The 19,381-nt window shown below is 56.1% G+C and overlaps 4 protein-coding genes and 1 non-coding gene across 5 annotated transcripts; 2 read left to right on the top strand and 3 right to left on the bottom strand.

Annotated features, from left to right (window-relative positions):
- Window positions 1–560: 560 nt before the first annotated feature.
- Window positions 561–4,345, bottom strand: N657DRAFT_681459 (RecF/RecN/SMC protein; the record flags this gene model as incomplete). The annotated part of the gene is made up of 4 exons (XM_062796389.1): window positions 561–853; window positions 913–1,357; window positions 1,408–4,234; window positions 4,308–4,345. 4 exons carry the CDS (start codon window positions 4,343–4,345, stop codon window positions 561–563), a joined length of 3,603 nt encoding a protein of 1,200 aa, XP_062647125.1.
- Window positions 4,346–6,565: 2,220 nt separating this feature from the next.
- N657DRAFT_681458 (uncharacterized protein) lies at window positions 6,566–12,369 on the top strand (the record flags this gene model as incomplete). Its single annotated transcript, XM_062796388.1, has 3 exons — window positions 6,566–6,576; window positions 6,639–6,656; window positions 6,729–12,369. The coding sequence occupies 3 exons, from the start codon at window positions 6,566–6,568 to the stop codon at window positions 12,367–12,369; spliced, it is 5,670 nt and encodes a 1,889-aa protein (XP_062647124.1).
- Window positions 12,370–13,113: 744 nt separating this feature from the next.
- On the top strand, window positions 13,114–16,088 carry N657DRAFT_690965 (uncharacterized protein). The gene is made up of 2 exons (XM_062797074.1): window positions 13,114–14,099; window positions 14,154–16,088. The coding sequence occupies exons 1-2, from the start codon at window positions 13,466–13,468 to the stop codon at window positions 15,707–15,709; spliced, it is 2,190 nt and encodes a 729-aa protein (XP_062647123.1). The 5' UTR covers window positions 13,114–13,465; the 3' UTR covers window positions 15,710–16,088.
- Window positions 16,089–16,309: 221 nt separating this feature from the next.
- Window positions 16,310–16,394, bottom strand: N657DRAFT_t90. Its single transcript has one exon. It is a non-coding gene; the product is annotated as a tRNA-Ala (tRNA).
- Window positions 16,395–16,947: 553 nt separating this feature from the next.
- N657DRAFT_681456 (uncharacterized protein) lies at window positions 16,948–18,662 on the bottom strand (the record flags this gene model as incomplete). Its single annotated transcript, XM_062796387.1, has 3 exons — window positions 16,948–18,314; window positions 18,374–18,509; window positions 18,570–18,662. 3 exons carry the CDS (start codon window positions 18,660–18,662, stop codon window positions 16,948–16,950), a joined length of 1,596 nt encoding a protein of 531 aa, XP_062647122.1.
- Between the last annotated feature and the right edge of the window lie 719 nt (window positions 18,663–19,381).

Raw genomic sequence — 19,381 nt, 5'->3', positions numbered from 1 at the left:
CTTGAGATTCTTGAGATTCTTGAGATTCTTGAGGTGTGAAAGAGTGGAGGGGTAGCTTCTGGAAGCAAGAGTGGGGCAGAATGACATCGAATCCAAGCTCAACAGTTGGAGACACGCTCTGAAGGGAGAGTGGCCCCGTCGGTATTCAGTTGTAGCTAGCTGTGTCTTGAAATGGCACTCGATTGTATGATCAATCTGATATCGGACACGATCACGATTAACTACCACTGGGCATTCAACATGCTCTAGGAGACATATACCCCTCAGGCCATTGTCCAGACCAGACACGGGTAATTGATAGAATAGGGAACCTCAAATAGGAATGCGAGGACGAACGAACGCAACAAGCCACCTACAACCATGGGGATATTCGCTGCTAGTACACGCTGGATCTCAAGTGGCCCTTTTGCCGAAGCAAAGACGTCCAACACGCCAGACCCTCCTACCCCCCCTGGGCACCGTGTGATATTCATCAACAAATACATCGCCGGCCACCTCCCATTGCCGAATCCACCGTGCCTCCCATAACTCATCCACCCCGACAGAGAGTTAGAGAGTTTTCACTTCTTCTGCCCCTCGACAAAATTCAGCGCCTCCTCGGTCGGTACGCAGTCAATCGTGCTCGTCTTATTGTGGAACGTGACGCCATAGCACTTGTCCGCGACATGCACAATCTCCGGGCGGAACGTGGTGCAGATGAACTGCGTCCCCTGCTCCCGCGAGATGCTCTTGAGCAGACTGGCGACCGCCGTGCGGTACTGTGCGTCCAAATTGGCGTCAACCTCGTCAAAGATGACGAACGGGCTCGACTCGGCCGCCTGCAGCGCGAAGATGAGGCAGAGGGCGCACAGGCCTAAGGAGATCTGGAGTTAGCGATGTGTGACTGTCAAAGAATGATTGGAAGAGGCTTACTCTTTTGCCCGCCGCTGAGCTGCTGAATCTTCTGCTGCTCGTCCATGACCTTGGAGTTGAACGAGACGCTGATTCCAACGCCCGTGTAGCTCTCCACGCCCGTCGGCTCCTCGTCCGACTCCTCCGCGGGGTTGTTGCCCTTTTTGCCACGGTCCGCCTTGCGCTGGATTACGAGACGGCCATGGCCGGCGGGGACCAGCTTCTCGAATATGGTCGCAAACTCCCGCGAGACCTGCTTGAACGTCCGCTCAATCGCCTCGTCCTTCTCCTGGTCGAGGTGCTCGATTAGCGCTTCGATTGACTTCTGTGATGTGTCGAGCTCCTTCCGCCGCTTAAGGAGCTGGTCCCGCTGGGTCGTGAAGCTGTTGTACTGGTCGAACGCCTTCTTGTTGATGTGCTTGTACTTCTTGAGGGCTTCATTGACCTTCCGCAGCCTCGACTCAATCTGCAGTCGTCAGTTGGATTGCTGACGCATATTCAGAAATACGAACGCACCTGCTCCGGCTTCATCTTCTCGTACTTGCCAAAGGCCTCTTCTGGCAGGATACCCAGATCCCGGATGTTCTTCGCATACTCGGCCGCCTGGCTGACAAGGCGGGCTCTCATCTGAATGTTCTTCTCCATCTTCTTTTGGTGCTGGTCGATGCGCTTCTGCAACTCTTGCAGCTCCTGTTCCTTTTGGCTCCTCTGAGCCTCGAACTGTGCGAGTTCGCCGCTGACCTTGTCTGCCTTTTGCTCATTGTCCTGCAATTGTTTTTCGAGTTCAGCCAGGGCTTTCTGTGCCTTCTTGAGCTCCCTTTGGGCATCCTTGTAGTTCTCGCCGCCGCTAGTTGCCGAGTTCTCAAAGGCCTGGCTTCGAAGTTGATCCTCCTGTGGCCGGAGATGGCTCTGTAGCTCCGTCTCTAAAAGCTTCTTGTGGCCTTCCAGCTCAAACCGCTTCTTGCTCACGTCCTTTAGTTCGCGCTGCAGCCTATGTACTTCGGCCGTGAACTCCTCGAGCTGGCGCTCCTCGCTTGCCGACAAGGCCTTCTTGAAATCTTGGGAGAGCTCGGTCTGGTAGGTCGAGATAGAGTCGTCCAACTCTTTTAGGTTCTTCTCTACCTGGGCCTGTCGTTCCAGGGCCGCCTCAAGATGAGCTCGTTCGCGCTCAAGCTGCGCATTCTTTGTCCGGAACTCCAGCTTCAGCGGCTCAAAGCCCATCTCCAACTGGCGCATCTGCTGCTCGAGCTTGTGCTCTTCGCCGCTGGCACCCGTAACCTTCTGATCGATGACTTCGATCTCTTTTCGGATCTTGTCAAGGTCGGCCAGCTGCTCTTCGTACAAATCGCGCATTTTGCTGACTCTTTGCACAGCATCGAGGCGAGACCTCCTGGCGTCCACATAGCCTCCAGTCATGGCGCCCCGCTTGTTGGTTGTGTCGCCCTCTGGTGTGATGGCGTCCAAACCGTGGGACCGGGCATACTGGGAGGCAATAGTAAGATTGGGGCAGACGATGGTGCGGCCAAATACCTGTTGGAACGCCTTCTCATACTCTGGCTCATACTCAATCTTGCTGATGAGTGGTTGAGCGTCCGACGCTCTAGGCATCTTAACCTGCCTCGGCCGTAATTGCTCGAGAGGCATGAATGTGAGCCGCCCGCCGTACGTCTTGTAGAGATGGTCCGAAAGCATGGTTGCCGTCTTGTCGTTGTCAACGACGTAATGAAAAAGGCTGTTGCCAGCCACCTGCTCGACTGGCAACTTGTAGGCTTCGACTGGCACGCTCATCAATTCTGCCAGAGTGCCGTAGGCACCGGGAATATCCCTTTCCCGCTTCAACCGCCTAATGGTTGCAAGGCCCTTGGCGGTGGCCGAGTCCATAGACTGTGAAAGCGAAGACTCGGCTTGGTCCCTCTCTCCCCGAGTATTCGAGAGAAGGGAGCCGAGTTTGTCCTCCTCGCGGCGGAGCCTCTTCCGCTCCTCATGCAGCTGCTCGCGGGCCTCTTGAGCCTTGGTGAGCTTCTCAGCAAGGGCGACCCGGTTCCCGCCGTAGCCTTCAATGTTATGACGAATCTCCTGAATGGCCTTCTCGAGCTGGGCAATCGAGGCCTCCACCGACTTGACCTGCTCCTGTGCATCCATGGCATTGGCCTTCTGCACGCCCAGAGAGGTTGTGGCGTCGTCAATCTCTTGCTTGAGGTAGTTGTCACGCTCCGCTTTCGTTTTGAATTGGGAACTCCGGGTCTGCTTGGTAAGGAGACGGTTCTTTCCGGCCACCGCATCGTCCCGCTGCATCCTGATATGCGCTTCTTCGTTCTTCCATTTCTCGTACTCTGGCATGATCTTGGAGAGGTCGGACTCGGCAGCCTGGATTTTCCGCCTCACCTCCTGCAAGTCTGCCTCCTGCTTCTGCCGCGCTTGTTCGTGTACATACCTCGTCTCATCCAGGTTTTTTGCCTTCAGCTCTGCCTTGGCGCGTGCCCTTGCGGCGTCTTTGCGGTCTTCGTCGAGCTGTCGCCTCTCCATAGAGAGCAATTCCAGGTTTTGCTTTAGCTCGTGGGTCTTCTGGTCCAGCACGCCAATCTCCTTTTCTGTCTTTTGAAGCTGCGCGCGGTCTTTGCTCGTGGCGCCGGCACCTCCTTGCCTCGATTCCTCTAGCTGCTCCAGGGTTTCGGCATTGGCCGCCTGCAGGCGATGCCAGTGCGCATACTCGAGACACCTCCGTTCCCTGTCCTTGTCCTGGAAGTCGCGCAGCTCATCCTTCTCCTCCTCCAGCTCGGCCAGGCGCTCCTTGATGTAGGCCAGTGTCTCGTCGATCTTGTCCCGTTTGCTGTTGGTCTCGGCCATGATCTTGAGCGACTGTATCCTGCGATCGTCGTACGTGTTGGTTCCCGCAATCTCCTTGAGGAGGTTCAACCTCTCGGACTCCTTCATGTTCGTTATGGCGGCAATGCGGCCTTGGGGGACAATGTAGAAGGGGTTCTCCTTTGCAAAGCCGGCCGTCTCGAGGATCTTCAGAACATCTGCCCGAGTCTGAACCTTCCTATCCACCGAATACTCGTCTTTCTTGAGGCCGATTGTCCGGCGGATCACCACCTCGTCACCGGGCTCGCTGAAGCGCTTGTCGGCGTTGTCGAAGATGATCTCGACGTACGCGGACATGACTGCGGAGCCGGAGCCCTCGTGAAGTAGGGCCTGCCGCTCCTCGCGGCTCATGTTTGTGTAGGCATCGCTGAGAACAAACCGGATAGCGGCAAAGAAATTACTCTTGCCTGAGCCGTTTCGGCCGACGATGACATTGGTCCCTGGAGAAAAGGGCTCGATGACGGTCTGGTCCTTGTAGCTATGCGCGCAAGCGGATGTTAGCGACCGTCACAACGCTGCAATTTGGGGCACTCAGTAGGGTCCGGCCGCACCTTTTGAAGCCCTGAATAATTATCTGCTTGATGTGCATCTTTGTGGTGGTGCTGTCGACTCAACAGCCGAGTTAAAAGATGAAAGGAAATAAGTTCGCGGCCAGTCGTACTCTGAGTAGTGTAGGCTTGCGTCAATATCGTGGCCGATTGCTTTGATAGGGTGTAATTGCTATGCATCCTCGAGCCATCCTCGAGATAAATCGCGGCTTGACAACTGCAGAGGGGAACCGAAACGCGTCTCGTCCTGTCGCGCAGTCGCACCTGTGGGTCCTGACTTCCAGGCCCGGCGTTGCGCCAGTTCGATTTGGAGGCACCGGCAAAAGCAGCATCACGTGATTTGAGCCCGATCGAAAGGTCAGTTTAGACACACAGTGCATCTTGCTTGTTTTTAGCTCATTCAGTCCCGTCTACCTCAACTAGTCGCCTTTGGTATGAGATGGCAAGCTGTGAACCGGTCGTCACATGAGAAAACTGTTGAAGCGAGGAAAAGAGGTGATATTAACCTCATACAGATGGAGAGCAACTCAAGAAGAACGGGTATATGGATAAGAACACCTACCCATGAAAACACGGGAGGCTGGCGGCAGTTTTGCAGACGAACTGTCAGACTAAGCCCCGAGCAGCAGGCCCTGGTTACCTATAAAATGGGCATGTCGAATGCAGCCCAACGGCATGCCAACCAGGCAGGCATTCACGATTGACAACTATCGTCGGGCAATTTGGAAGCTCGCGTCTCCAAATCCTAGGCTCCACCAAGGACCTTTCTCCGTTCAAAAGTGATCCGGAAAATCGTAAGATGGCATGATGGTGTGATGGGATGGTTAACACACTAGTGATGTGGTAGAAATGTGGAAGGTCTTGTTGGCAGAGGCATGTTTGCCCCCCTGCCTTGTGAGAACTGTAAGCTGCCGTGTCCCATTCCAATATGCAATTACCGGGCTCAGACAACAGGAGAAGTCAACAATGATCTGACATCTCATCTTTTGGCAGGCTTGCGATCAAGCGGGGGCCTTGTTCAACGGGCGGCAACGGTTGGCCTGCCGTGCCTGGCAAAAAGGCTCTCTTGGCTGGCCGTCTGATTCACACGTTCAATAAAGGCAGCGACATGGCCAACAAGCTCCCACATGATCCAACAAGTTGAACACGTTCCAGGGTGGCAGGTACTTAAGAAAGTGGCGGACCTGGGAGTGCTGGCTTGCTGATGCTGCAGCGGGGGAATAATATTATTCTTACGCGCAGGGAAAATGTGAGGAAAGGGAGTACGGATTAAGGTATTTACAGACCTCCAGCTCCCAGGTTCTTATGTTGCCAGCAGACTGTTTGGGTTGGATGAACGCGACTCCATGGATTTGTGTCAATGAATTCTGATGACTGGGGAAGGGGCACGGGACTTGTGGATGGGCGGCGCAGGGACAGGGATGCAAAGAATGGCGCTAAAACGCGCAAGATCCCGGGAGGAGCGTTGGGAACAGCCCGCTGTCTATAAATTTAAACCAATATTCTTTATAGACAGCCCGCACGCCCTCCACCTGAAATCTCCCAGTGTCACTGCGCTCCCTCGCCCTGCCGCCTTGACCAGCCGACCCCGCCCACACAAACTTGCAGCCCGTCACACCTGGCAAATTCATCTTAGTTTACATCAACAAGCGAGCGTGTGCACAGCCGCTAACACTTGGCACCTTCACCCGGGGTACCGACCCACCCTTTTCTTCACCTTAACTTCACCGATAGGTACTTAAGCAGTTGGTATCCCTGTTGTTTCGCCGCGATGGTTTACAAGATGGAAGCGAAGCTTTGCATCTTCAGTGAGACCTCCTTGGCTGATTTTATCATAGCGCATAAAGAATCGAACGAGTCAAGGCGCTCTCAAAGCTCACAAACACACCTCCCCGAGACTTGCATTCTCGGCCAAGTCCAGGTCAGTGCCACACCCGATTTGATCAGCGCCGCCAGCTGTGACCAGCTGGGCCGCTGTAACCCAGATCAACCCGTCGGTCTGCTTCTGGCAGTCCATTTTCTTTTGTCCCTATTGGGCAGGTTTCGGTATGAAGTTGCTGTTGCTTCTTATGTTGCAGTGCAACCACGAGATGTGAAGATAGAGATAACTGGCCAATCCTAGCCTTGCTGTTGTCTTACGTCCCAATAGCATCGTTTTGTTATTTCTGGTTAGAAGATGTCGGACGTGGTAGCTAACAAAGACGCAGTGCCATGGTCTTCGCCTTTTAGTGGTACCACGACATCGTTGACATGAAACAAGAATGGCGTCTCGGTGAGTTCCATCACACCTGTATCAACTCGTCTTGTTTTGTACTAACACCTGTTTGTTTCTAGGCTTGACCGACTCGTTACGTAAGCTTCTTTGGACAATTCAATGCTGATCTCGAGTGACTTTTGATACTAACCTCTCTCTCTCTCTCTCAGCATCCTCGAAACCGGCAGCACCCGATTGATTCGGGATACAGCTGTCAACCAGCTTGCTGACTGGCAGAAGCAGCACCCCGAAGAACTCTTCAACCTGCTGACGAGGGTCGTCCCATACCTCCGGCACAAGGAATGGGAAACCAGGAACACTGCTGCCAAAGCGATAGGGAAGATCGTCGAGAACGCGCCGCTCTATGACCCTAATTTCGACGATAAGTCCCCCCCGGCAGACCCGGCTGGCGAAAATGGCTTTGTCAAGAAGGAGGAGCAAAAAGATCTTGCCTTTGACCATGATGAGCTCTTCAAGCTCGACACCCTTGACGTCACAGCCATCCTCAGGTATGGGCGGCCGTTGCTCCGTGGCGGCCCGGTGGACTTTGGACTCGCTTCCCTAGACCCACAGAAGCGGCTCGCCCATCAGAAGAAGACACTGAACGGCAGGCTTGGGCTTCTTGGTCGAGTCTTTGACGACGACGAGATGCCAGTTATCAGCGATCATGCCAACAGTCCGGGAACTCCGCACGAAAGTGCAAACGGCTTTGGACGACAGGACAGCATTGCCAACGACGGCCAGAGCCAAAATCAGGACGAGAGTAAGTTGAGCACGCGACAACTCAACGTTCTCAAGAGGAAGCGAAAGCGGGAGGCTCAGAAGGCCGCCCAGGGAAAGAGCGGGTTCGGCGATCTGACCCTCCGGCGGACGACAACGGCAGGTTCCGACGGATTCGCCGACGACGCACCCATGCCGGATGCCGACTCGAAGAAGAACGGAAAGATGTCGGATTACTTCAGCCTCGACAGACCCGCCGATGTGGACGAGGACACCAAGGTTGTGTCCGAATTTAAAGGACCCCTCCTCCCCATCAAATCGGAGCTCGAGGCCGACGAGAACCTGGAAGGTGCCGAATGGCCGTACGAGCGCCTCTGCGATTTCCTCAAAATTGATCTCTTCGATCCCCAGTGGGAGACTCGCCACGGCGCCGCCATGGGCTTGAGAGAAATCATCCGAGTCCACGGCGCGGGTGCCGGAAGGCGCAGGGACAAGTCGCGCAGCGAGAACAACGAGCTCAACCGCCAATGGTTAGATGACCTGGCATGCCGCCTCTGCTGCGTGCTCATGCTCGACAAGTTCACCGACTACAGCTCCGACACATCGGTAGCCCCCATTAGAGAGACGGTTGGGCAAACCCTTGGATCGGTCCTCCGTCACATCCCAGCGCAGTCGGTTTATGCCGTCTACCGCTTGCTGTACCGGATGGTGATGCAAGAAGATCTGCAATTGGATCATAATGTCTGGGCCGTCTGCCATGGAGGCATGGTGGGCTTGAGGTATGTCGTTGCTGTGCGTAAGGACCTTCTTCTCCAAGATGGAGACATGATCGACGGTGTTATCCGTTCCGTCATGAAAGGCCTTGGCGACATTGACGACGATGTCCGCTCGGTTAGTGCGGCAACCCTGATCCCGATGGCCAAGGAATTTGTCATGATGCGCCGAGGAGCACTCGAGGGCCTCATCAACATCGTGTGGGAGAGTCTTTCCAACCTGGGCGACGACCTGAGCGCCTCGACTGGCAAGATCATGGACTTGCTTGCCACCCTTTGCAGCTTCCCTGAAGTCTTGGAAGCGATGAAGCTTTCAGCTTCCCAAGATGAGGAGAGGTCGTTTACTCTCCTTGTTCCTCGGCTCTACCCCTTCCTCCGCCACACCATCACTTCGGTGCGGCTTGCCGTATTGAAAGCCTTGATGACTTTTGCGAATCTTGACGGCGATGCGTCCAAGGGTTGGCTCAAGGGGAGGCTATTGCGCCTCGTCTTCCAGAACGTTGTGGTGGAGAGGGATCAGGAGACTCTCGCCATGTCGCTCGAGTTGTGGGCGGCGCTTGTGCGTAACCTCGCCAAGCATCCAGCCGTTTTGGCGGATGAGTTCGAGGCGCATGTAGAACCGCTCATGCAGCTGGCACTCCATCCCATCGGTGTCCCACGTCACCCCATCCCCATGAACGGAGCTCTTTTCCAAAAGCCGTCTGGTGGCACGTATTTGTTACCTGGCGCTGCTCCCCACACGAGCAGGCGGTCGTCGCCTCCCGAAGGAGAGAGGGCTACCAAGCGGCGCAGGAAGTCGACCAAGGTCGACGAGGTTCCGGCTGCTACCCACAGTCACGATGTGGATGGCCATATGATGCAGGGCGATGTGGACCTGGTGGGCATGGACGTTTTGGTCCGCTCGCGTGTCTCGGCGGCCAAGGCTATGGGCCTCATCATGTCCCTGATCCCGCCTTCCAGCCTCGCGACGTACGACAGCTGCATCATGCAGGCTCTTAGTTCCCCATTCGCATCGACCCAGCTTGCCGCTGCCATGGTCATTGACGAATACGCCAAAAATTGCGGGACGAGCGAGACCGCCGCGCGTTTCATTGAACCCTTGCAGATGATCATTGACCAGGACCGGCCGTCGCACTATAGGGACTTGGTGAGCTACGTTCAGCGGGTTCGCTCCCAGTCGCAGCAGCTCGTCAACCTGTTCCGCGACCACGGCAAGGTCTCCCCCAGCAAATTGCCGAGTCTCGCTGTCGTGTGTCAAGGCGAGCCAGAAGCTGGCCCTGGTGCATTTTCCATCGCGAACGCCGAGAAGATTGTGGGGGATGACTTTGACAGGCTCAAAAAGGCCATGGTGCCTGGTCAGCGACTGATCGTCCTTCCGCAGCTCAATGAAGCTCGTGAAGTGACAGTGGCCGTGATTGAGGAAGCAAAGGCAGCCAAGGAAGCTCGGGATGCCCGCATTCGGGCTGCGGCCGCTTGCGCCTTGATTGCCATGAAAGTCCTTCCCAAGAAGCCGAGCCCTCTCATCAAGGCCATCATGGACAGCATTAAAACGGAGGAGAATCAAGAGCTGCAAGGCCGCTCGGCGGCGACAATAGCACGTCTGGTGCAGCTCTTCACCGACTCCGGCCGGCGTGGTCCGGCCGATAAGGTGGTATCGAACTTAGTAAAGTTCTCATGTGTCGAAGTTGCGGAAACACCCGAGTTTCCCAGCCACGCACACAAGACCAACGTTATCCTCTCGATGCAGAAGGAGGAGGACCGCGTTGACCACCCCGACGCCGCTAAGTTCGCACGGGAGGCGAGGGCGGCCCGCATCACCCGCCGTGGTGCCAAAGAAGCGCTCGAGATACTCTCGCAGACGTTTGGCGCCGAGCTTCTTGCCCGTGTCCCAAGTTTGCAGACATTCATGGAGGAACCTCTTGTGAAGGCCTTTTCGGGCGAGCTGCCGGCTGAAGCTAGGGATCCGGAGAACACGTTCGGCCAGGAAATCGTCGACGCTCTTTCGGTTATCCGGACAATGGTTCCTACTTTGCATTCCGCTCTTCATCCTTTCGTCATGCGCCAAGTGCCTCTGGTCATCCAGGCTCTGCGATCCGACCTGTCGGTCTTCCGCTACATGGCGGCTAAGTGCATGGCGACCATTTGCAGCGTCATCACTGTCGACGCCATGACTGCGCTGGTGGAGAAGGTCCTCCCGTCCATCAACAACCCTCTCGATCTCAGCTTCCGGCAGGGCGCCATTGAAGTCATCTACCACCTCATTGCTGTCATGGGCGATGCCATCCTCCCCTACGTCATTTTTCTGATTGTCCCAGTACTCGGCCGAATGAGCGACTCGGACAATCAGATTCGGCTAATTGCTACCACGTCTTTCGCTACTTTAGTGAAGCTCGTCCCGCTCGAGGCTGGTATCCCTGACCCGCCAGGCTTGTCGGAGGAGCTGCTGAAGGGCCGCGACCGAGAGCGCACGTTCATCGCTCAGCTCTTGGACCCGAAGAAGGTCGAGCCGTTCCAGATTCCCGTCTCCATCAAAGCTGAACTCCGCTCGTACCAGCAAGAGGGTGTCAACTGGCTCCACTTCCTCAACAAATACCACCTGCACGGCATCCTTTGTGATGACATGGGTCTGGGCAAGACTCTACAGACGATATGCATCGTGGCAAGCGATCATCACCAGCGGGCTGAAGAATTTGCCAAGACGGGCGCGCCCGATGTCAGAAGGCTCCCCTCTCTGATTGTCTGCCCCCCGACACTCTCCGGGCATTGGCAGCAGGAGATCAAGACGTACGCTCCGTTCCTCAGCGTTACGGCGTATGTGGGTCCTCCCGCCGAGCGCAAAGCCGTGCGGGATGCGCTGGACAAGACCGACATTGTCATCACGTCGTACGACGTCTGCAGAAATGACATTGAGGTCATTGAGAAGTACAACTGGAACTACGTTGTTCTCGACGAGGGTCATTTGATCAAGAACCCGAAGGCCAAGATCACAATGGCGGTCAAGAGACTGGCCAGCAATCACCGGCTGATTTTAACCGGCACGCCGATCCAGAACAACGTTTTGGAGTTATGGTCCCTCTTCGACTTCCTGATGCCGGGCTTCTTAGGTGCCGAGAAAGTCTTCCTTGACCGGTTTGCCAAGCCAATCGCAAACAGTCGGTATAGCAAGGCGTCGTCAAAGGAGCAAGAAGCCGGGGCGCTAGCCATCGAGGCGCTGCACAAGCAGGTTTTGCCGTTCCTCCTCCGGCGTCTCAAGGAAGAAGTGCTGGACGATCTGCCGCCCAAGATCCTGCAGAACTACTACTGCGATCTCAGCGACCTGCAGCTCAAGCTCTTCGAGGACTTTACCAAGCGAGAGGGCAAGAAGCTGTCTGAGGAAGCCGGTAAAGACGACAAGGAAGCCAAGCAGCACATTTTCCAAGCGCTGCAGTACATGCGCAAGCTCTGCAACTCGCCGGCTCTCGTCATGAAACCAGGCCACAAGGCATACGAAGACACGCAGAAATTCCTGGCCAAGCAGAACACCAGCCTTGAGGATCCGGCACACGCGCCGAAGCTGACGGCTCTCCGGGATCTCCTCGTCGACTGCGGCATTGGCATCGAAGGCCAAGATTCGTCAGACCCGCTATACACGCCCATCAAACCGCACCGGGCGCTCGTATTTTGCCAGATGAAGGAGATGCTCGACATGGTGCAGAACACGGTGCTTAAGAGCATGCTCCCGTCGGTGCAGTACCTGCGCTTGGACGGGTCGGTCGAGGCCAACCGGCGCCAGGACATCGTCAACAAGTTCAACAGCGACCCGTCATACGACGTGCTGCTCCTGACGACGAGCGTCGGCGGTCTGGGCCTGAACCTGACGGGCGCCGACACGGTCATCTTTGTCGAGCACGACTGGAACCCGCAAAGGGACCTGCAGGCCATGGATCGTGCGCACCGCATCGGGCAGAAGAAGGTGGTCAACGTGTACCGGCTCATCACGCGCGGCACGCTCGAGGAGAAGATTTTGAGTCTGCAGCGCTTCAAGATTGACGTCGCCAGCACTGTGGTTAACCAGCAGAACGCGGGGCTGGCTACCATGGACACGGATCAGATTCTGGATCTGTTCAACCTCGGCGAATCGGGCCCGAGTCTCATTTCGGACAACAAGGGCAAAGAAAACCTCGAGGGCCGCGAGGAGGACATGGTGGATATCGAGACGGGCGATGTCAGGCAGCCGGGCAAGAAGGCGGCTTGGCTGGAGGGCCTGGGCGAGCTATGGGATAACACGCAGTATGAGGAGAGTTTTGATCTGGATGGGTTCTTGAAGACGATGCAGTAGAGGGGAGAGAGGCTACGCCAGGGGGAATATTTTGGGTTTGCTTTGTGGGAGGGGCTAGGATATTGGTTTCGGCGGTACGATGGAACGGCACCAAGGGGGCGTTGGGATGAGTGCAAACTGGGGGTAATGGACGGGACTTTTGGTTCGATTGTACGAGTGTAGTCTGTACTGGGCGAAGCATGCGTTGTTTTGTAGTTGTAAACTTACCGGGGAGGTATGGCGGTTTGAGAAGCCATCAAGTCATCGACCATGGGGTGAGTTACCCCTTTTTTGCTGGTGTATGAGTTGAATCCAATTGAGGTTTAGCTTACATATTGGTGCATGACGATCCCCCGCGATTCAAGGAGGTGCCCCTGCTTCAGTGACGTTTGGGCTGGAAATGACGTCAAGCCACCCAACCATAGTTCAGGGCCATGTGAGCGGTTTCAAAAGGAGGAGCAGGTATACGCGTATCGGTTCATTGTTCTCGGTGTGCTTAGGTATCAAAGCAAGTCGGCTTCTGCTTTCAAGTGTTGAAAGCAGGATCCAACAATCTTTCCACAGAGTTCTTGACTTGGAGACCAATATCCCGCCCATCAATTCGTGTGGCTCCAGCGCTGAAGATTGGAGCAGGTTACAGAGATATTAACGTCAGTCTAGTGAGCAAACATGGCCAACTTTGATCCTTGCCTACCTACCTGATTCGGGAACCGCTTACACTGTAATTTCAGGCCAGATACTCAAAACTACGCTATCTTCAAGTTTCAAGTCCGCGTTCGCTGTGAGCATTCAAGTTTGTGCCAGCTACTCTGCTCAGTTGGTTCCTGGATGACGCGTACAACAAGGTTGAGCCCCTGCTGTGCCAATCCTACAAAACAAATTGAACCCAACACAACGAAAGCACACAAAACCGACCTCTTGAAATTCATTCTCCCCCTTCCCGGTACCTTATATCCCGACCATACGGAGCACCGATCGCTCAGAACAGCCATTACGTATTGCACGAAGCCAATTTCTACCTTCCACACCACAACATCCTCAACACCGTATACCTTTAATACTCTCCTTTTCCACTGAAAGAAGAAACGCCGGCAAAGGAAAATAAAAGGAAAGAAACATGTCCCACTACGCCCCCTTCAAATCCCTCTCCCACATCTCCTGGACAAGCGACATCGTCCAGCGCGACCCGTCCTCCCTAGCCGACCTGCTCACCACGACGCTGAGCGAAGCCCAGCTCCTCATCGACTCCATCCCGACTCCCACCCCACCTTCTGTCTCATCGAGCACGCACCCGTCCAGCGGACGGGCAAGATCCCACACCGACTCGTCCGTCCGGCCCCCTTCCTCTTCCGGAAGCGCAAAGGGGGATACCGGCGCGGCGGTGAAAGAGGAACTGGTACAGAAAAGAACAGAGCAGGACAAGGAGACGGTGCGCAAGCTGCAGCGCGAGTGGAAGGACCTCAAGGTGCCGCAGGGCGACAAGGGCGGAAACCCGCACTCCATCACCATGTACAAGATGGCGGCCAAGGACGGCAAATACGCGTGGTTTGCACGGAGGAGCCTGCATCGGTCCGAGGGCGGCGGCATGGGCGGGTTCGAGAAGTGGGAGGCGGCGCTGCGGAGGGAGATGCAAGCCACCCTGGACAGGGTTGCCGAGACGCCGGGAAAGGAGCCTGGGACGGGGAATATCAGGGGGATTGGGGCTGAGAGGAGGGTTGAGACGATCGAGTGTGAGGCCGGGAGGATGGATGGTAAGTACTTTAATGATTGAGTTTTTGTGATGAGGAGTCGCTTACGCGCGGTAGTCTATCATGTCTCGGCGAGATTTCCCGGTCCTACAACCCCCAGGGACTTTGTCGCGCTGATTATGACGCCCAAAGGGGAGAAGAAGGATAAGCGAGCCCGGGCGCCGAGACAGTTCATGGTTGTCTCGAGACCATGCGATCACCCCGACTGTCCGCCTAGAGCGGGATTCATCCGCGGCACCTACGAGTCGGTCGAGCTCATTCGGGAGGTGCCTGTCGACAAGCCGCTGCGGAAGGTCAGATCGTCGATCGATCTGAACAGAGACGACGTAAAGAGGCCTTCGGACGGAGAGCGCAGGAGCAAGGAGGCGGTGCTGCGGGCTGCGAAGCGGGCGACGGGTGATGAAGTCGAGTCGGAGGGCGAGGGCAGGACTGCGTCGTCTCGGCTGGCTGATGACGGCGACCAGGGAGACACGGAGATGGCAATCGAGTGGCTGATGGTTACTCGTAGTGACCCGGGCGGCAGCGTTCCCCGCTTCATGGTCGAGAAGGGGACACCAGGAGGGATCATCAACGACGCGGGGAAGTTTCTCAAGTGGCTTTCTGCTCAGACGATGGACGACCTCACGAAATCAATCTCGTCTCATTCTGATCAGCGGGAAACGAAGACGACCGGAGAGTCACCGGCCCAGGAACAACCCGGCCAACTCCCGACAGACACATCGGCCGAAGACCACCTTCCAGACGGAGAAGCTGAGCCTCGGGAGCAACCATCCGCCAACAACAGCGGAATCTACGGCATGGTCAGCAGTGCTCTTGGCATGGCCACCTCAGCTGTCGCCAGCAGGGTAGCTGCATTCGCCCCCAAACTGACTGACTCAGACAGGAGTGACGACGAGAGCGACACGTCAGAAGCCAGCTTCGCCTCCGCGGCCGAAGAGGGCTCCCACCCGGAGTCTACAATTCGAGATCACAATAATGCCGAGACAGCCTCGCCAACCGACGGGGCCTCCACCCACTCCGCACCGTCAACTCTCTCGGAACAGGACGCACAAACCCTATCGCTGACACCGTCAGCAACCTTCTTGCAAGTGAAGTCCCAACACGAAAAGGAACTCGGCAAACTCCAAAGCCGCATGCGTAAAGCTCAAGAAAAACTCGAGCGTGCCCAGGCCCGCAGACAAGCCAAGAACAACAACACCACGGCTGCCGCCGCCGCCAGCAAAGGTGACTCGGCCTCCGACGAAACCAAGCAAAAACAAAAGGAAAAAGACGACCAAGCGCTGGCCAAGCTGCGCGAAAAACACGAAAAAGAGATAGCGAAGCAGGAAGAGAAATTCCGCCGTGAGCTGCAGCGCCTGGCCGACAAGCGGGCGGCCGAGGAGCGCAAGGCCGAGGCGCGGCGCAAGAAGGCGGCCGAGCGTGAGGAGCGCGGCAACCTGGCCATGGAGCTGGAGCGGGTCAAGGCGGAGCGGGACGTGGCGCGCAAGGAGGTCGACATGCTGCGCGAGCGGGTCGGCGAGTTGCAGGGGCAGTGCACCATGCTTGTTGCGCGGCTTGGGAAGGAGGGGATTGATGTCGCGGAGCTGAAGAAGGATGTTGGGATAAAGGGGTGAGGGAGAGAAGGGTGGCGATTTTTCTATGGTGATTTTATGTTGCGGAAGCGGTTGATCTTTGACCTGTATCTCACAGACGGTTTAGCGTTTTATTCCCACTCACGAGGACATGTGTGTACGATATATTGACGAGCATTTATATCCGTTTCCAACAAGACCGACTGAAGCAACGCCGGAAAGCAGAGTGACACGCAGAGGAGGTAACGGACGGGGTACATGATATCTGACCTACTAGGTATGTTGTTAAAGGTGCTAGCTAGTATTAGTATTTGCCCCTATTCCCTGTTTCATCTTATGGTAGCTTTGTGCGGATAAGAGGAGAAGGGAACGCCAGCCCAGAATCGAACTGGGACTCAACAGTCCTGGGCACCGCTAGCTTACAGCACCGCAAGATCATGGCGATGACGCCCCTCACTCAGCTGCGCGCCTTCTACACTCCCAAGCGTTGCTTTATCTCACTGTCGCTCGCCATCGTGAACTGCCATCCACTATCTCGCACATCAACAGACTGAACATACATCCTTCCGATCCTACGTGGAAAGCAACGTGACACAAAAAGACTCAAAAGGTTAATCCCACACACCTTAGGGAATGATGTGATGGACGAGCTGGGAATCGAACCCAGGACCTTTCGCATACACCAGTGCATGCTAAGCGAACGCTCTACCAACTGAGCCACACGCCCTGTGGTGTTTGAGGCTAAAGTAATTAAACTATGTTCTTCTCATCCTTGTTGGCGGCTCTTGGGAAATAACTCGGAGCGGGCAAGAGACGGAACGAAACCGTCGTGTGTCAACATTGGGCCCGAACAATAACCCATGCGGTCCAGGTCACGTTTTCTTTCACCCGACCAAGGCGGTGATTCTTGGATAGTGACGTGCTACTCGAACGTAGGCGCTTTGCAGATTGTATCACTTCCATGCTGTTCGTGGACCGAAGCCCAACGTAAGTGACACAGTCCCTGTTCCTCAAGAGGTACTCCTTTTCATCTCAACTCTCCTCCTGATGTCATCCCCCCAAGGATTCATCCTCTGCCAAACCCTCCGCAACCGGTTCATTCCCTGCCGCTCTACACAACAGCATGCACCCCAAGCACAACAACATCATTCCCCTTTTCTCTACCGCTCCTATACTCCCCTAAACTCCTCAACTCCTCAACCCCCTCTTCCGCACTGCACCACCCTGCACCAGGCTCAACCCAGAAAGAGGAAAGATGTGAAAGAACCAAACGCCACCCGCTAGCGAGCACCTCGCTCCCCTCCATTCACCTTCCTCCCGCCAGCACTCCCATCCACCACAACCGGCGTCATTTTCCTCTTCCACCGCCCTCCGCTCCCATCCACAATCACAGGACGCTCTTCCTTCTTGTTCTTCTCCTGGACGCCGGCCTCTCTCACAGCCACAGCCATCGAGGCGCTAGAGCCCGACGACCCAAGAGAGCCCGAAGCTCCCAATGACGACGGATGCCCCTGTGAGTGCGACGGCTTCGACAACCCGCCAGCGTCCTTCCCAAACCTCGATAATGATGCGCCCGCACCCGAAGAAGGCTTGCTTTGCATCATCCGCCTCCCACGCCGGCTACCTCCGCCGACTCCTCCGAGTGCCGTGCTCCCCTCGCCGAGCACACGCGCCGACAACTTGCTTCCGCCCACCACGCACCCGTCTAGTGATGCGACGGCTGCAGCGGCTAGTCCTGCCGCGCTGAACGTGACAAAGGCCCTTGGCCTCCCGCTGCTGCTGGCAGACAGCTCGATCTTCTCGACCTGGCCTGGTGTTGCTGTGTCAATGCCTGTGAGCCGGACGAGATGAGACATGACGACGGCCTCGGAGAGGTTTTCGCGCTCGAGGTTGTAGATGACGATCTTCCGCTGCTGTTCCTTGGCGGCGGCGCCTGGTTGCTCTTTGATGTTGCGAGAGGTGGTGGTGGTGACAATCTGTTCTAGCTGTGATGGCGCCGATGCAGCTGCGTCGGGCAGCCAGGGTAAGTAGCTCGTGCCTTCGGGAGGCCGCTGGTAATATCTGGCGTAGGTTTGTCCTTCCACACTGTACGCGGCTCCTGGCGGGAAGTTTGAGGCGGAGGCGTCGTATTGTGCCGCCGCGGGATGGGTGATGACGGACAATGGGCCTGGGGCCGTCCGGTACATTACAGACGGGGTGCTTGTGGGGAGAGGACCGGTCGCCACCGGCCAGATAAAGCCGTGGTTCGAGGGTGCCATCACCTGGTATGCCATGGGGCCAGATGATATGAGGGTTGTGCTCGGCATCGCCGGTTGGTAGTCTTCGTCGGGGACATAAGAGGAAGCCATAACATAACGCCACTTCACGTCTGCCTGTGGCGCTGCGTCGAGTGCCGAGCTGGCGCTGCCCTGGTAATCCAAATATGAATTCCCACTTCCAGCGCTTGTTCCGTGGGAAAATGGTTCAGGAGAAACATTGGGGTCTAAGGCTGGAGCGTCGGGCTCGTCGAACACTCTCACACTACCACCTCGACGGATTCTCTCCGCGTGGAAGTCGTTTGGAGGCAGCTTGACGACAGTCGGCTGATTCAAGTTCCTCCCATCCGCCTGAAGAGCGCGGTACTCGAGCGTGTTGCCATCGAGATACCCTGCCATTGATTGTTAGGGCGGGACAAGAGCAAGACGGATAAAGATAGGGGTGGCTTACTGATTGCCTTCTCGAAATTGGCCCGGCCCTTTACCCGAACGAAACCAGAGGTCGGAGGGTAAACCTCAGCATGATCCACTTCGCAGGCTTGGGAAGCAAATGCCTTTAGATCCCTCCAAGTCGTCCGATGAGCGAGCTAGACGCGTCCGATCAGCCACACTTAGCGGGATGAACTGGGTGGGAGCTCCCCACGTACGTTGGCAACCAAAATGTAGTACAACCCGGTCTCGGTTCCCGGTTCTACCGTGTAGGTTTCCAAGTGTCGATTGTGCTGATGGTGGCGATGCATTCTGGGCTTAGGTGGTCAGGGGTGGGGTTACGTCGAACCACCCTGAAAGCAAGTACAACAGTGCCTCTGCCTGTTCAGTACGTGCCAGTGCTGGCAAATTCGGCTTGTATACTGGACTGCTGCGTGGCGTGCTGAACAGATTGGCACGCCATCAATGGCAAGGGCCAGGACCTCCCGACCCGTTATGCGTGTAGTAAGAAGCTGAAGTCAAAGTATGGAGTGTTAGGATAGAACCACTGTTGCGATCACGGATCCAACGTGAGATGGCGCGCCTGAAGATGCAAGTAGCTGAAGCAGTCAACTTTTCATGGGCAATGGAGGTACAACTGGAAAGAGCCAGGCAACAAGTACCTGCTGTCGAAACAGCTTTGGTGTGGCAAGGAGTGACGAGCCTAGAACCAAAAATACCTTGTTATGCGGAGCTCAAAAGCAGTCCTGACATCAGCTTTAAGAGAGTTCCTGTACCTTGGCAGGTTCGAGTGGCCCCTTAGGCAAATGCGATTTCAGCGAGCCCTCGGTTGCCCCCCATATTCATCTCCGGGAGACACAGCAAGCCGCAGAATGCCGGATTGGCGACTTGTCACATCTGACACTAAGGTGGGTTATCGAGTCCCAGGACACACAAGGCAGGTTTGGGGTGAACCGGACAGCTTTTCGCTCCTGTCGAGGCTGCTGAAGCCACGCCCTGGCGGCCCTTCCCGGGCCGAAGTGCATCAACC

Source organism: Parathielavia appendiculata, assembly GCF_033297405.1.
Source record: "Parathielavia appendiculata strain CBS 731.68 unplaced genomic scaffold N657scaffold_7, whole genome shotgun sequence".
In the NCBI taxonomy this organism is placed as follows: domain Eukaryota; kingdom Fungi; phylum Ascomycota; class Sordariomycetes; order Sordariales; family Chaetomiaceae; genus Parathielavia; species Parathielavia appendiculata.
This window is presented reverse-complemented; position numbering and strand designations above follow the sequence as displayed.